General features: G+C 31.1%; 1 protein-coding gene across 1 annotated transcript in view; it reads left to right on the top strand.

Annotated features, from left to right (window-relative positions):
• LOC148235758 (uncharacterized) overlaps positions 1-17,621 on the top strand; it is a 36,974-nt gene extending 19,353 nt beyond the window's left edge. Inside the window, exons 9-18 of the mRNA XM_088184186.1 lie at positions 1,518-1,696; positions 4,414-4,546; positions 4,610-4,724; positions 13,543-13,620; positions 13,825-13,952; positions 15,703-15,849; positions 15,910-16,114; positions 16,185-16,336; positions 16,410-16,634; positions 17,259-17,621. Coding sequence (XP_088040312.1) covers positions 1,518-1,696; positions 4,414-4,546; positions 4,610-4,724; positions 13,543-13,620; positions 13,825-13,952; positions 15,703-15,849; positions 15,910-16,114; positions 16,185-16,336; positions 16,410-16,634; positions 17,259-17,438 — 1,542 coding nt within the window. The 3' untranslated portion in view covers positions 17,439-17,621. The remainder of the gene's footprint in view (positions 1-1,517; positions 1,697-4,413; positions 4,547-4,609; positions 4,725-13,542; positions 13,621-13,824; positions 13,953-15,702; positions 15,850-15,909; positions 16,115-16,184; positions 16,337-16,409; positions 16,635-17,258) is intronic.
• The last annotated feature ends 1,107 nt before the right edge of the window (positions 17,622-18,728 follow it).

Below are 18,728 nucleotides of genomic sequence, written 5' to 3'. Positions count from 1 at the left end.
AACAAATTCACATTTTAAATTTTAACAAAAGTTGTATTACTCAGGTATAGTTTAATTATATAAAGTTGGTCACGTGATCAATACATATTTTATTTATTTTTAATTGCTTCTATATCATTGATTGTTATCTCGATTAAGTCACTTAAAATCAAACGCATTTTGAAACACATATTTCAATATCATATAAAGACGTGCTCAAAACTAAAATACTAGTTAATGATATATAATTTAATTATTTATATATTTCTATGTATAACCAATAATGTATTATACAATAATTAATTTGCATTTTAGTTAAAGCTTAGAAAATATTTTTGATAAAAATGTTATTACATTAAAGCAAAATATTTATTAGTTGTACAAAAATAATATTAGTAATAAAAGTATTTTGCTAATTTAAAAAATATAAAATCAATATAATAATAATATGGGTCAACGATTATTTATTTTATAATAATATAGAAAATTCAGATGCATTGATTGGTAGTAGTGAAATTGAAGGTCATGTGTCAAACTGTTTCATATAAATTCAAGGTCGTGGGTTCATATCTCACATGAACTTACAATTAAAAAAATATTGTGTCAGGAAGATAGTAGTTAATGATGATGCAGCTAACTATAATCAGTTAAGATTGTTTTTATCTAGATTCACCTAATTGTATAGATGAATATAAAGAATCGTAACTTAAATAATATGAAGTTCTTCACTTATATATATGATATATCATGGAAGCAGTGTGTAATATTTTAGTGTATGTATGTATTAATAATTATGCAAATATACATTTTCAATATTAAAATCTAGAATTAAAATCACTAAATAAATTGATTTACTTTATCGTGCTTATCATAGAGTTTTTTCTAACCGAATCAATAAAGCTTACATTGCGCCACCCCGTACATTTCCCATTAAGCCCTTACACAATTTGTGATAAAGTGTAGTTTTAACAAAGCCATTTTATCACCGTGATCTTTACGATCCATAAATGCTCTAAAATCGCTGGGTAAAACTTTTACATTTTACCCCATGAACCATGTTTTGCGCGATCATAATATGATAAACATTCATGAAAATTAATAATAAAATATATACAATACACACACGACAAACTCTGAAAGTCTGATCGGGTGACAAGGAATTATAATTTGAAACTAGGAAAAATATATTATATAATGCATAAAATATGTAACATATAGAATCGCGTAATTCAACCTCCGACACGTAAGGTATGTGGAAAAATGCCTTGTGCGATATTTTTCACCGATTAGAAGTATAGCGCCGTGAATAATCTCGTTTTGCCGTCGAGGTCGGGAAAACTTTTAGTTACTTTCGAGAAAAAAAAGTTTTATTCGAGATTTCCGATACTACCCGCAACGTAGATCTATAGATATCTACGTGGTTCTATACCATTTTTGCAATTTTTGTTATCGTGTTTCAAGATCGTATCTCATCTACGCCATTAAATAATCGTGTCTTATCATTTCTTTGCTGGCTTAATACATTGTTCTATTTACAGAATAAAATCAAGCGAGTCCATATGTCGGCTCGTTCCGGAGGTCTACGGGAGCTACAAGCTGCCCTCGACAGACGCAAATTTGCCATTGCTCGTGATCGATCTTCTCCGAGGGGTGCTACGCCTCTGCATGTCGCTGTTATATTTGGACGCACACCTATTTTACGCTATTTGGCTGCAAGGTATCTATTCATATCGTGTGATTATTAAGATATACGAAAGAGATTTGTTAGCGACCCAAATTTTCGTCGCACTAAAATTCATGATATGGGTTTCAACCACCTGGACAATTTGTTATAATTTAAAAATCACCCTCACGACCATTTAAACAAACGAAAATATAGATTGAGCACATTACTATTGTTCTTCTACTCTTTGGTTACCGATCGCGTTAATGGAGGAGTGTCCAAGAGGCGATGTAATTGGCTCTCAAATATCCTCATCTGCGATTCGTTAAAGCTGTCTCTAATCAGCATTATAAAATATGTGAAAGAGACACGAGACACGTCAGTGGATCATGAGAACATATCACGAAAGATCCCAGTTGTTCCACCGAAATCACAGCCGATAATAATACAACTCGACACACCACCAAAGACTCGTCTATATTTCTATATATATCTGTGTATAAAATAAACTGTTACCAGCTTTTATGGCATATATTTGGCTACAAAGTCACACCATTTGTTCCTTAAAACTTATAAATAGTATAACTAACATCAATAAATATCAATGAAAGAAGAGTTTTAATACAAATATCATAGCTTGACATTTTTTATTAAAGCAAATTGCAGATCATTTTTAGTGTAGAATTTAGTTTCTGCATATGTTTTTCTAGATCGATTTATTCCTTTTCAAATCTAAAGTCATTGTGATTTATATGTTTTAAAACTGCATTAAATTCTATTTTAAAAATGGATTAAAGTTCAGTGAAGCTTATGGCTAAAATGTTATAAGGATTTATTAATGACGCAATCGTTTCCAATAGGACCATAAGACGTCAAAGATAACAAGATGTGAAAAAATTTAGGAACATTGCGTAGAAGTCAAATTTGTTCAAATTGCTAAGCAATTGGTAAATTAAGTCCTAAGCGACTAATCAATAAAGTTCGTCAAGTTCGATCAAATGTCATGGTTTCAGTATAGTTCACTACGATAGTTGTGAACTATACATGGTTTCAGTATAGTTCACTACAATATTCAATTAACATGCAGTTTTACACATTTTAATGCATGAATTTTAAAATAACACATCATAAAAAATGATAAGCAGTTATCGAATAAAGTCGCTGTTGATTCAGAATTAATATAACGCATCATAACAGTACCGAATTATATACAATAGTTAAGAATTAATACAAAAAAAACACGTCAAGTTCGATCAAATATCAAGGTTCTCATTAATGTTTACTTTGATTTAATGATATAGCCCATAACTAATTCTCACTATTATGTTTTACGGTAAATTAGTAGTGGTACTTTGCAGTTTCAAGTCATTTACGTAAAACAATTTGAAGAAAAGGCTTAAAATTATAAGCAGACTCTTGGCCTTTAATTCTGTTAACTTTTCTATTCACGATTTGAAGGATTAACATACGCTATTTAATCATAAAAAATGCAGACACAGGCTATAAACCATAAAGGATTTGTTATTATAACTATTAATGTAAAACATACTTATGCAAGTACATAATATACTTATGTAAGTAAATATTTACACAAAGTTATACATAAATTATAAATATGATAGCACTGTTTGAATGGTGGTAAGAAAATGAGCTACCTGAACTACCTGACTGCAAATAATACTTAGCTAAGCCTTATATTGCTCACGTCTGCTCCTCTCCCAAATAACCCTACGGTTAACGTGCGTTTTCAATAATCTAAACTATACTAATTTTAGCATTCAGTATAACTGTCATTTAAACGGTTTCTTGGCACGCATACATAGGCAATAATTCTCCAATACAATTACATTCAACTAGTGTATAAAAATATAGTATTATTAAATACATATAAATAAAAAATTAGTTAATCTCATATAGCACACAGTGTGACAATATTAATATATCTGAAAGATAATTTTGATCGTAAACAATTTGTATTAATATGATATTATTAATTTATATAAAATATTGAAGACATCCAATACATTTATATTATACTATACGTGCTCAAAAAATTATACAGGGAGAGAGGCACATAACAGATTAAAATATCCGTCGGCTTGGATAAAGATAGCACGTGCGTTCGGGACTACATCTTAAAAAAATCTGGAAAAAATCTCGCCATCTTATTCGAATTGGTCGTCCTATTGTATAGGGGTGGACAACAAAATTTACGATCGAGGGGGCCATGAATATAAAAATGGAGACGCTGGAAACCAAGAATCACTTCCCATCAGAAACTTCTGAAAGTCTCTCATAGAATTTTTCTACTGACACTCACACATGAACATCCACTTTGGAATTTAAAGCATCAGAGCTCTCTCATTTGGACTGTAACCAAGAAGAAGCCGACTAAACTTCAGACCAACAAAGATCGCAGAAGCCGCCGCTTCTCTCTTCGCATCCACTAGTCAAGTTCTACGTCCGGAATCCGGAGTGCAACTCACACTGGAATTGTCTGGAATCTACGAACGCACTCACGATGCAAAAATCGCTCAATTGTTGCACAGCAAAATAATGTTTTGAAAAAGTATATTACAAAATATTAAAAGGTGTTAGCAGTGTGAAGATGCTTTTAATATATTTTGCATGAATAATAAAATATGTGCAATTAAGCAAAAATATATATATCTTCAAAGTATTCCATCATAAGGTTTTAAATACTTATATGTCTGATTTAATTTGTGGCTCTTTCATTTTGAATATGAGGATTAATTTATATATAATTTTAGATTTCCTGAAACATTATCAGCTGTTGACTTCGATGGAAGGACTGCCCTTCATTATGCTGCTGTCGTGAACGACAATGGTCATTATTATAACATATTGCAAAACATGGGAGCAAATCCCAAAGACCAAGACGATGTAAGCGCAAGTAATCTATAAAAAATAATTTATTACCTTATATATTTATAAAAATAAATTTAGGAAGGTCACACGCCTGAAGATTTCCAAAAGAGCGACAAGTTTTTGACTCATAAAGATCTATTGAAGGATTTCGGAGCTGAAGATGGAGCTGCCGAAGATATGCTAAACGATAAAGGTAGATATTAAAGTTTCGAATGCATCACATCGTAGATTTGCTTTTAAATACTATTAATGATCAACCAAATAAAAAGACAAGCATTCACAAGAGCATGCTCTAGAAAAAATCTAAACTATTAGTACTTACTTAATAGATTTATTTTATTTTGATTTATTTTATTTGTTCGGCAAAAACAGTTAATGTCGTGTGATTTGCACTCACGTCTATTATTTCGTGTGGAATCAAACGATTGTTTAAGCACAAACAAATCAACGAAATCATTTATATGTTATTCTGTATTATATGCTGAGATGTTCGAATTGCTCGCAATACATAAAAAACCATATCATGTAAAAAATATATGTACGTGCGTGAGGAGGCAAAAATCTGATAGCTGACGCTCACGCTTATAAATATAAGGGTTTTGATTTTTGGTCAGATTAAATGCCTCGCTCTTTGTGCGATTTTATTCTAGTGCTAAATACGATATGGTTTCATGAGGCTTATTTCTGAAATACTGCTACATATATATTTTATTTTTAATCAGCATAATAAAATTAGCATTCTCTCGTGCGACACACATAAGAATTTTTAAATTACTTTTATCAAAGCAGTTAAGACCACTCGTTAACTTTAAAATAACACAACTTTATCGTTAACATAAATTATGGTGCAAACATATTTTTTAATTGTAAATTTCTACATTATCGGAATAGCGTACTCCGTAAGGTCTCAGACTAGTAATCCAGAAGCTGTGGGCTCGTGCCACGATGGCAGACTCAAAATTTTATTGATAAAAATGCGCTTTTATTGAAAAATAATAATAAATAATTAATATCAATAATTACTTTCTGAGTCGTTAAAAGTGCTTATTTTATTATTTTACATAGTTTTTGTCATTTCAGCTTTATTAAATGACCTGAATTAAGATCAGCTGCGATTAAATTAATTTACCAAATTTTATTACAATAGCTAATAATGTTTGAAACTAATTTGATATACATACATAAATATCGGATCCGTATCGACTTTTGTTTTGTGCGGATTTTTATATAAATTAAATAACTAGAAATAAATTAATCGCGATTGTATTAAATCTTTGCGTATTGAAACAACAAATACAAAAACGTGACACGAACTTCACAAAAATTTGCGACGTGCCATTTCCAACATTTTGTTTCAACGAACAAATTCTGTGAATTTCAGTCATATTAGATACCGCCGATGTTTTTTTTGAGAAGAAGCGTCTCATTGTCTCTTATTTTGAAACAAAATAATGGCGCATAAAACCATGAATTTTGGAGCGGCACTAGTCACTCAGGAATATTGAGAGAAAAAACAATCTGTGCTATTCAAATATTCAAATTGTTTCATTCTAAGATTTTTTCAAATCTCATTCAAGATAATACGAGCGTATATTGTCAGTGCTCGCTGTCCTAGAGTCGCGATCGCGTCCCTTATTTTTGTCCGTTGCAGCTAGAACGTCAGCGCTTGAGAACGCTCTTCTTACACGAGCCATCCAGCTTCTCAAGGAGCTTGCCAAACACAATGATGTTTTTGGGGACAGCTATAAGGAGCCGAAAAATATGTGGGATGGTGCTCATTTATTTTATTTGTGCATTGGGAAGACCAGTTAAGTCATGATGGTCAGATTTGCAATAAAAAATAAAAATAAATATAGCATATACCTTTAAAACAACTTAATTTAGAGTTCATTCTAGAGTTTTCGATAGGTTATTTTTTCGGTAACCGTTTCATTAAAAACACTGATGTGTCCGCAAATGTGTCCTAGCTTTGTATCCTAAATTTCTAAATACCCCTCAAATTTAAAAAATGTATGGGGTATGCCTTGCGATTGATTGATGAAACGGTATTATTAATGCGGTTATCGCTGCTGGGCATTCTAGACAGTGTATACCATATTATTGCATCATTAAAGTAATGCCTTATGAAATCATATCCTTCATATAAAATAGTTCCGTGATCAAACACACGACATGAACTGTTTTCGCCATTCTGTCATACGATGCGAGCATGTCATTTACGAGTTGTATATATACGAAAAATCAGTTAACAACGACACGTGGTCTGCGCGGAGGGACCTCAATGACGGTGAGACCCTGAACGTGCTGGAGAGGTGCTTCCACCTGCTCCAAGACAACCGGAAGCAGACGGACACCACACCGCCGCCGTCAGCGTCTGCTAACCAAGGTCCGGCCACCTCATTCCTCGGCCGCTTTCTGCCGAGGCACATATTCGACAAAGTCAAACATAGGATCACAAAACTAGACCACAACCTCTTCGACGTGATTTGGCCAGCGGTGAAAAAGCTGCCAAATAACAAAAACGCCATTGACGCCGTCGAAGAGGACTTCAACGGTGGCATAGTAGCACCAGACTATTACGCGTACCCAGTGTTCGAAGAGTTCCTACTGCCCCTGATCAAAGACTTGCACTGTATAAACATATACTCAGACTTGCAACTTCATCCAGAATCGCTATTCTTGCCACAGTCGCTACAAAAAGAACAGACAAACACAGAACCCTCTTACTTATCATTGAATCTAGACTTAGATCCTCCCGGAAAATACATACTATCCGGAACAATCGAGTGCAGTAGAAACTTAAAAGATTACGAACTACCCTTGAGCTTGAACGTCGGACAATTAGAAGCAGTCGAGAGAACATTGACCAATATAATATTGAATAAAGAATTCGCTAAGTTGTTTACTAATGATGATAAAGGAGGCATTTATTACACTATGAATGAAGTGCTAGAGACTCCTTCAGAGATCCGAGCTATTTTAGCCGCTTCGGGATTATTGATACCTTTATGCGACACTAAAGATCTTGATGATGATCATAGATTACATGGCAGACATTGGCCTTATGGAAGGGGCGTTTTTGTCGCAAACGATAGCAGCTTAGCCATCTGGATCAACGTGCAAGATCATATAAGATTAACATCTTGCACTTCACATGAGAATCCAGCTGAAATAGGCACAGCTTATACAAATATATCTAAAGCTGTGCTACATTTAAATAAAAGTTTAAAATACAAGTGGGACGAAAAGCTCGGATATCTATCAGCCAGGCCGAGCTTTTTGGGAAACTCTTTGCATTTCAGTCTAACATTCTCTCTGCCATATCTGAGTAAAGATCCTGAAAATTTAAAACATTTATGCACAGTAAGAGGTCTGAATCATAGAGAGACACTGAGTCCGGAGATAGTCAGAATAGGAAACTATCAAAGCTTGGGTTTGACTGAATTACAAACATTTTACGATTACACGACGGCCGTCTCAAACATTTTGCAATTAGAAAAAGATCTAGCGATGCAAAATTCATTACACATAGCTGAGATGTTCGTTAACATATTCAGAAGAAAAAAGAACAGCCTTGTACATGCCAATATTTAGATTCTAAATTATTTATTAGATAAGAAAGTATTTTTATATCATTATACCAAATATTTTTTTACAAAAAATCTCCGAAAATAAAAAAAAATCATATCATCAAAGAGATACGAGAAAGCTTCTTACGACGCCATCGGATTCATTTAGGTCAGTACTATGAAATGATCGAATAATTGCTTTGCAAAATCGCACATATTTAGTAACATTTAATACATATTTAATCCTATAGTATAAAAAAATATACATATGTGCCATTTTGTTAAATTGCTTTATTCGAACATTTCATGTTAAAATAAAACAGTGTTTGTACGTGTTTTTGTTGGCACAGTGTTCAACCATTTGTCCACTTAATCACGCACAGCATTTTTATATACATTAATATATTTTAATAACCGAGCTTGAATTAATAAATGCATCCGATGTAAGTAAGAAGGTATTTTCTTTAATAAATTAAGGTCACACGCGTTATACTTTTAACATCAACATCAATAAAAAAAAGTATTATGTGTATATATATATATATCATATTTAAAACTCTCTTGTAAACGTTCCAATTTAATTTATTTTCGATTCCTAATAAATTGAAACGTTCAATACTAAACATTCCAAATAATTCATACATTATTATACTATTATACATATTTTGTGTGTGCTTGCTTTAATCGCACTTCTGTTTGTCTGTTTGCACAATTTTATAAATATTGTTATTATCTAATGTGTTTATAATATTACATAATTACAAGCACATATATATTCTACCAAAAAAAAACACTAAACATTTTATCTGATTTTGGACGACATTATGGTATAAAAGCTTTTTGATCATGGTATAAAAGCCTTTAGCACAAATCGACATATCCATTAAAATACATATTATACATTCTACATCCGCAATTAAGGCGCATATTTATTTATTTATATAAGTATGTACGCGGAATTTTTTTACAGAAGTATTTAAAGCCAAATTTTAGTGTATAAAATTCGCGTTTTAATATTTTCATTGCAAAATTACTAAAAAATAGATTATCTAGCTTTATCGTTGAGGAACCGCTAGTGATCTCAAAACTTATGACTGTATTTTATTGATTACTCTCAATCGAGTGTCTAACTCCGAATGTTTTCTCTAAAACGGAGTATTGGCTTTTATTCCCAAACCCTCCACTATCAAAATATAATTGGCTTCTTCGCTTATTAGTTCTCTTTTTATAACAAAATGGAGCTGATATGGCAATACAATAAAGATAAATAATAAATATAATTTTCAATAAAATTACATTTATAAAAATATGTTTACTATCATCTAAATGGAATCCGTAAATTGTTATCTTTTACAAAGTTCGGGGGCTTTTTTGTAGTTCATTAACATTTTTAATGCTCTTTAAAAGTACATGTACTAGAGGACTTACTGTGTAATATAAATAGTTACAAAGAAAGCCTTCTCGAAAAATATTTTTTCATTTGCCTTTACAATGAAATTATGGAATAGTTTGAAAAATTTTGCCATTGCAATTATGCTTCGCACTTAAAAATATAACAACATAGTTCGGCTTATATTACTCACCTTGAAATATATCTATTATATGACATTATAAAATCGGTACGCGACAATTGGGCGACGGACAAATGGGCGATTCTGGTCAATTGGGCGACGGTCAATTGGGCGATGGTTATTTGGGCGACGGTCATATGGGCGACAGAAATTTAAAAAAACTTGCACGCTTTGCTTTATTGTAAATATTAATAAAATATACATTAAAACGAAAAAGTATTTTAAATGAAAAACAATTTTATTTTCAAAATATTAAACTCATATTATAATTATATGCAATACCACGTAAATATTCTATGATATTTTTTCTATTGTACCTCAAAACTTTTATAAAAATTCTTTGGTGTATTCTTTTTATTAAGATATCCATTCTAAACATATTTTTCCTTGCCTTTTTGACTTAATATGCCTGAATTATCTATTTATGAAGAATATAAACTGTGGTAACTCAAATTAGTCGCTCTCAACAATGATCTATAAAAAACAATTATCTATAAATAACACATAAAATATAACCCACTTGTGAATAAAAAGACACATACTTATTTTCTTGCTGTACTGAATTTTTTTACAAAAAACACAATGACACTGTGACAAAGTGTTTGAAAACCACGACAAAAATAATTTTCAAAGACGCAACGAAACTTTTTGCGAACGTTTTCAGTAAAAATTCAAAAGTATACTGAGCGCTAGTTATGGGTTATTATATTTATATATAACTACCCTATCTAGTTTTAAATAGATAACTGTAAAATATGCGATTTTTGTGAATTCCCAAAGTTTATTCTCACACTAATTTCCAGGGAGCAAAACATAAAAAAAATTCGCGTTAATGTAAAAATCCACGATAAACATTTATCAGCGCTAGTTCTAGGCTATTATATTTATATATAACTACCCTATCCAGTTTAAAATAGATAACGGTAAAATATGCGATTTTTGGAAACTCGAAAAGATTGTTCTCGCAGTAATTTATAAGTCTCAAAACATAAAAAAATCGCGTAAAGGGCAAAATTCACGATAAACACTTATCAGCGCTAGTTCTGTGTTATTATATTTATTTATAACTATTCTATCTAATTTATAATAGATAACTGTAAAATATGCGATTTTTGGAAATTCCAAAAGTTTGTTCTCACAGTAGTTTCCAAGGCTCAAAACATAAAAAAAATTCGCGTAAGGGCCCACTATAAACATTTCTCAGGTAGGTATTTATAATAAAATTACCGACTTAAGGCGTGTATTTTAAGCGTTTTATGATATCGGGTAACTCTCCTAAATTCTTGAATAAAAAAAATCAAGCTGTTTAAGTGATATTTTATGATTAAATAAGCACAAATGATAAGTAAATATATACATACTATATCTTATGTAGGTATAATATATTTTGCTTAGACCGAATAATGTTTTCATCTTTTAATTCTATTCTAAAAAATATTACTTATATTTTCGTATGTACGTATATGTATGTATATATTTTAATATTTATTAAATTATGGTAATTATTTAAATAATTATAAGATCATGATTTGCATCACATTTATTTGTAATGCATTATTATTGCATCGCCCAAAAGACCGTCGCCCAAAAGACCATCGCCCATTTGTCCGTCGCCCATTTGACCGTCGCCCAATCGCCGTCGCCCAATTGACCGTGTCCCTTATAAAATCTAGGAAACCCTAATCTGAGGTTATCTAAAATAATCATTAATATCACTAATTCCGATTACTTAGTTACGATAAAAAAAACCCACAACTTTTTACTTATTAAACATTATCGAATAGGTATTTTTTATAGACGGTCGTTTTTTGTCGAATATGACGTTACTTTTTAGCGAATTCCGTTTGCCGTACCCACTTTATACTATCTGTAGTATGCGTATTTATTCTCCAATGTTCTATATGGAATTTATTATGATTATCAATAATGCGCAATCGTTACCTAAGTGTATTATTTATAGAACCACTATTCAAATTGTTCTGTTATTCCTCTGCAAATATCAGATTTGGTTTTTGTACAATTGATTTTTATAAATATAAATTTAAATATCACCTCCCCCCCCCCCTTCTTCCATTATATTTTTTCATTATAAGCAAACATATAAACTATTCAAATTATTTTCTTAGACCCAAATGTTCTAAATAGAAAGGAATACACCAATTCATTTGTTTATGAAGAAAAAAATACATCAATATAAAAACATGCTAACTTACGTCGCACTAAGATCTTAGTGAAGCGAGGAAGTTTCTTGAAACCATAACCTTTTAGAAACGTATGATTCATTGCAATTTTATTTAATAAGCCATTACTTAATACCCGCTCGAAAAGTAGTTTAAATCTGGTTCCGAAACTCGTCGTTATCTCATTTAACGTAGAAGCATTTATAAGTGGACACAAACTAAGTGCTCAGAATGATCGGATTATTTTTATTTTTGCCTAAAAAAATTGTAACTGACTGCAGGCAAAATAAACGCGATACAGAAATTTTTAAATTTACTAAAAATAAAATATTGTCAGGTTTTAAATATGTTGTAGACTGGTGAAGAATTGATATTCTCGGGATGATCCTGTGAGGTCCTGGTGTTTCGGACTATATCGAATTGTGTGTTTATCTGCCCTCAATGCGTGTGATTGTCTCTGAGCTTCTCGTCTCGAATCGCAAGATTATCTGCTATATGACAAAATGTCAGATATTTTATATTCTTCATTGCATCGCATGTATATTCAATAAATAAAATTTGCAAGATTAACACATATTCTGAAGAGCATTAATGGAAAGGAATATATCACAATAATGATTTTTACGCTGTGGACGCATTATCTTTTGAATCGTTATGCACAAAATGGTAGTTTTTCTGTGCATTACGAGCGTTTAACGGACGTGCTAATGGGATCTGTTCAGTTGCGAAATTGCATTATTTAATGTTAGTTACTACTTTTATCTAAACAAGTATTATTTCATTTTCTTACTTTCGCATTAACTGCGCAACTAGATGGACCCTCACATAATTAATTTCAAGAATTGAATCATTCTGTGATTATCATCTGTTCAATTGCATTACCATATTTCATCATAAAAAATAAATAAAAGGGGCAAAAGTTAGGCATGTGGGCATATTTCATTAAATGACATGCATTTTTCTGGCCAAATTCAAGGTGCGTGGATCCATGCCCCTTCTTACCTCCCCAATGTTGTCAAGATTATTATCTTTTTACCTATATCACTATTAGTTATTATATTATAACTTTTGTCTTGCTATAACGAGTATTTTTTATTTTATTTATTTTAAAATAATAATTTAAAAAAATGTTTTTTTAAGAGTTTAAACAAAACCTCTAAAGCGTTATTTAATTACAATTTTATTTCCTCGTATTCTGTACATTATTAACATCCAATTACAGGGAATTTAATACATATACCATTTTCCAACCTCAGTTTTTTTCAATTAATATTTAAAACCCCCCTAACTCATTTAGGTCAACTCGAACTCGTTTAACCATCAAATTACCGACTATTTGAAAGTTTTTTAGTGTATTTCAATCAAACAGTGGTATTTATTTAACAGTATCTTTGTAGCACGGTCTAGAATATTTCATCAAGTTCATATTTATAGATAGCTAAACGCTATATTGAATAATTGATATATTAAATTTGGTAGAAATATTTCATTTATTCATATAAATACATAGAGCACAATTTGTGAACTGTTGAAGGACGGCACTGAAAATTATATACATACATGTATATTAAAATATATTATTATCTTCGTACTGTCGTATACACTGTTCCGTTTTCATCGATTTTCGTATCCGTCCGCTATTAGGCCATCGATTGGAGCGAATGCTTTTAATATTTAATGCCTTCTTTCAGAAACGACCAACAATGGACATAACGGCCAAGTGGATATACCCATATTCAGGACCGAGGAGGGCAGATATTTAGCCTCGTGTAAGCAAGACTCACGTTTTATACGGTGCACCTCTTTATTTCTCTTTCGTTTCGGTACACATTGTAACTATAATAATAATAAATTAAATACATTATAATAACTATGGCTTTTAAAGTGTTGAAATAAATTATTAAGTTGAGTTGTGTTTAAAATAAATATGGCTAAAAACAGAATCGATGGTAATACAGAGAAAATATTTGCAGCTCTCGGAGATCCACTCATCAAAGGGTTGACAGAAGTGGCTAACGCTCGGCCCAAGGATCCGATTGCATTTTTGGCCACTTATCTGTACAACTTTGCGAATCAGAATAAGTCCACTTTGAAAACACAGGTGAGTGATTTCTTATATCTATTATTTTGCTATTCAAGAATTTTATTTAGAACAATCTTTATTAAATTTGTACATCATTTGTATGTATAACGCAATTTAGCTAATTAACGAAATATCCGTAAAAATATTAATCTTTTATATGAGTCATTTAAAATCTAACTAGTATGTATTGTTTTGCATTTTTGACAATTTTTTCTCCAAAACGAATTAACCAGCATGATAGACCAGTGACTAATACCTGAAAAACCTGGATTCGAATGGATCCTAATGGGTTTTTTTAATATCTACCGTGTCTAAGAGATCTGAATTAGAGATTAGTATATAATTATATTTCCAATTGATCATCACAGATTAGGTTTTCCTAGATTTTCCTAATCTCATAGGTGAATATCGTGATAAATTATTAAAATAAAGTCGTACATAGTGACATAATATTGATTGTAAGCTGTAATAATAGTTTTTATAAAATATCTTTATAAAAAAGCCTATTTCACTGATTGACAGATTTCAATCTCTAATAGCATCTAACTACTTAGTAGTTGTTAATTGTGTTTACTACATTGTAACGCATTGGGCTAACGCTTATCTTACCACAACGAAAGATATACAATAAATAAAATCCGTTTTTTCATTTTCACCAAAACATTTTTTAGACATAACATCTCGGTATAAACTAGGATTCTGATCTATTTTAAAATACCTTTGTTTTATCATACTAAAAATATATCTGCGTAAATTTAAATTAATAAAATTTAATTGTACGATTCATTATAAGATCTCATTATATATATATGAATTTTAATTAAAGGCGAAATAATTATGAATTTACTTGAACATTATATTGTTGTATTTTATACAAAAAATACTTTAAAATCCACCCAATCGATTAAAATGTTAATTTTTATAATGTAAAATTATTTAATTGTATATAAATAGATCTAAATATAATTATATATTTTTTATAAAATGTTTACAATAAATGCGCATTTTATTTTATATATTGCTTATTTAAATTGTACTTTATTTTATTATAATGAACTCAAATTAAGCATACAAAACTATTCCAAAAATTTCATAAGTGACAACTCATTCTAGTACTGACAACGCTCAATGCTGCTTAACCTCGGAACGCTAATGCGCAGTTTATATATTTTAATGCGCAAAAAATGCGTTTTATTGCACACTACAAATGAAATGTTACTCAATCTATGCATTTATTTAATGCTCATATTCGTTTTATGGAACAAAGTATTTTATATATTGCTCATTTAAATTACCCTCATATTATTCTAACCTAGCATAAAAGTTTTTACTACAGAAGAGGGAATATTTTCTCCTGTTTTATAAACCACAAGACATTTTCGAAAAGTTTGCTTAGATTATCACTATTTTTCAAATTAATTTAATTTTTCGTGTAATAAATATTTTTTTATTTACCCTAATTAATTTTTATGGGTATGATAGTAGTAAAAGATATTATTATTTATCTCAGTAATACAAAAATACTATTTCTTTTGGCTTGATTATTGAAGTTTGAGTAATCTTATTAGATAAATCAATGATTTAAAAGATCTCTGAGAATTTAAACAGCATTTTATTTTATTGTCGACCACTGTCAGTGCCATATTGTTCATACATGTGCATAAAAAATCATGTTCCAAAGAATACGTGACTATTATTTTGTTCCCTTCTCTAATAAAATATTTATTCTCAGTATCTATAAATGTGACAAAAATATTATTTTTATCAGGAAACAGCAGCATTGATCGGCGACGTTGCAAAGCCAAACGTAGACGACAGCATCCAAAATGAAAGTAACCAAATGCAAGCTCCTCCGACACCGATGGCTCCAAATTCACCAGGCGCTCCAGAAACAGCTTTCAGCAGCGACAATAGAGTAAAAAATTTCAAGTATATTATACGTATTTGTTAAATCATTTATTAAACTATTTTTCAGGATGAACACGGGCAATCTATGCTGCACTTTGCAGCTGCTAGGTCTCACGGCCGCGGTGCACTCTTGCAACTCATCAGAGAGGCTGACGTTAGTCCTGCCTATAGGGATGAGTTGTATCGTACAGCTAGAGATGTTTCCATCCAAGCCAACATTCAAGAAAACACTCGTGAGCTAGATCGTTGGTTGATTGAAATAGCTGCTAAAGGTAATTATCTCTAAAACTTACGTTAATCCGCTGATATTTAACCATATTATCTGGCACATTTTAATTTCAGGTGAGATAGAGAAGTTGAAAGATCTCATCCTCGAAGGTTACGATCACATATTGGACGTAGTTGACGACGAAGGTATCTCGATTGCTGAAATTGTATCGCAACGCGGACAAGTCGAGATGAGCAACATTCTATCAATGATTCCAATATTTGAAGTAAGTAATATACTGATATGATATTAGAGTAGAGTATAATATGATATTGAATCAATGGTATGTTTTATACTAGGAAACTCGTGAGCGTCTTCATCAAGCTATCCGACAAGGAGACATGGAAACCTCCGTAGAAATCATGGGCAATAAGCTTACTAGCTTTATGTCTGGCAGAAACATGGCTATTGCTAAGAATGCGTTTGGACGTTGCAGTATTCATATTGCAGTGTTGGCGCAACAAGATGAGATAACAGAATACATTGCACGCACATTTCCTGAAATGCTCAGAATTGGAGATAATGTGAGTATTAAATATAAATACATATTAGCCGAGCTCAAATCTCATTGGAGATTCTATCGAACAACCTAAATTCACTATTAGGTTAAAAATAATAGGGAAGCGTTAAAATTAAATAGTTGAGATTAGAACTAGTCGATTTAGCCATTTTGTTACTAACGCTGCATTGGCTCATAATCGCTAATGGGAGGTTAACACAACAGGCTACAAGTTATTTTTTATCCCAAACCCAATATGCACGTTCCTTGACTTATTTAAAATGGCAAGCGGGCAGAGCCAAAATAAATAAAATCAATCAGATCACTCTTCGCATGGCGTGCCATCATTTAAATTGTTCAAAAACACTATTATTAGAAAGTGTAAATACATTAAACAATTGATTTTACATGTTTTTATCAAGTCCTTAGGATAAATTTTATCAAAACGATCACAGAGTGGTCCAAAAAAATTATTTATCAATCAATTATTGTATTTACAATTAGAGAATGTATCTTTGGTAGTGATTGAATTTCATTTTAATAGTCTAATATTTATATTAATAAAAAAATGATAAATTGCTGAAAGTGTTAGTTTGTAAATTACATAAGGGGCATATAAAAGCAATATTAATAATTAATACTTTTCTAGTTGGAGCGAATGGCATTGCACTATGCCATGGGCGCCGACAATGTGGAATCCACCAGCCGCATATTGATCAAAGCCGGAGCTAAACGAGTGTTGAAAGATCTGAAGGGAAGGCAGCCGTCGTACTACTTCATGAACAAGTCCGAAATATTGAGACTCAAAGAAGAGGAGCAATCGTATTGAGATTAATTTTAAAAATCACAACAGTGCTGTTGTTATATGTGTGATGCATTTTCACTTTTGTAGATTTCAACATCAATTATGTAGTTCTTTCGTGGTTAAAATATTGTATTAAAATATATTGTATAATTGTGTTAATACAAACACAATTAATTATTCTCAAACACAATAAATAAAATTATATTTTATATATATTTAATTACACCTTACCACTCAGTTGATTACTTAATTAATATAATTGTCATTTAAACAAAAACACTTTATGAATCAACCCTCGAGGTAAATCGTCATTTATATAATTAAGGAATACGTTCAAAATTGCGGAAATTAAAGATATATTTCCACAATCTTCAAGATGTTTCCAAAACAACACAGCAAAAAAAAGCATGGATGAAATGGAAAAATCTTCGTCATCATGGATCAATGACCAACATCAAAAGGATGTACTCTAAGTATTTCAATTATTCAAGCAAAAGCTCTTAGTTTGCACAAAGATTAGAAGGATAGATTAAAAAAAGTTTGTAACACGGTTATTCAAGCAAGTAACGGTTGGTTTTACAATTTTAAAATGAGGTATTCTTTTCATAATATTGAATTTACTGGAGAATCGGTTGATGCGGATAAAGATGCTGTAAAATAATTTATTTCCTAATTATTTCTAAAAATTATTGAAGATGGAGAATATTCCTCTAGCCAAATATTTAATGTTGATGAGACGGGTTTATTTTGGAACTCTTTAACAATGAAAAATATAAATGAAGCCTTCTCACGCATCTTGACAAATTTTTAAATATTACGAAAAATTGTGATCCCAATGGAGAACGCATATCTCAAGTGCATAGGGCGATCAATAAAGACATTGCATGTTATAAAATACTATTTGAAGAAAAGAAAAATAATAGTAGAAAACAGTTAACTGTTGATAACTTTTCAAAGGAAGCACCCGCAAACCCCACTTAAACATGTCTCTTAAACGCCTCTTGAACATCTTATATTTACTTGATAAATAAATATTTTAAAATACACACAATTTCAATTTTTTTTACTTCCCTCTACTTTCGAACAATCAACATTCGCACACATTTTCAGGAACCAATTATGTGCGAAAGTCGAGGGCCGCCTGTATACTCGTTTGCTTATCTGACAGGTAAAATAGGGAGCAAAACAAATCTAACCCTACAGCACGTGGTGAAGTAAAAGAAACCGCCGCGTGAACAATATATGTAAGTCAGTACTGTATAATCGTTGCGAACATTTTTTTCCAATTTGAAAAAAATAAAACTTTGAAGAAAT

The sequence above is a fragment of the Plectrocnemia conspersa genome, unplaced genomic scaffold, assembly GCF_051122295.1.
Source record: "Plectrocnemia conspersa isolate PC_06_02 unplaced genomic scaffold, ASM5112229v1 ptg000004l, whole genome shotgun sequence".
Taxonomy (NCBI): domain Eukaryota; kingdom Metazoa; phylum Arthropoda; class Insecta; order Trichoptera; family Polycentropodidae; genus Plectrocnemia; species Plectrocnemia conspersa.
The sequence above is the reverse complement of the archived record's forward strand: the minus strand, read 5'-3'. Positions and strand labels throughout refer to the sequence as shown.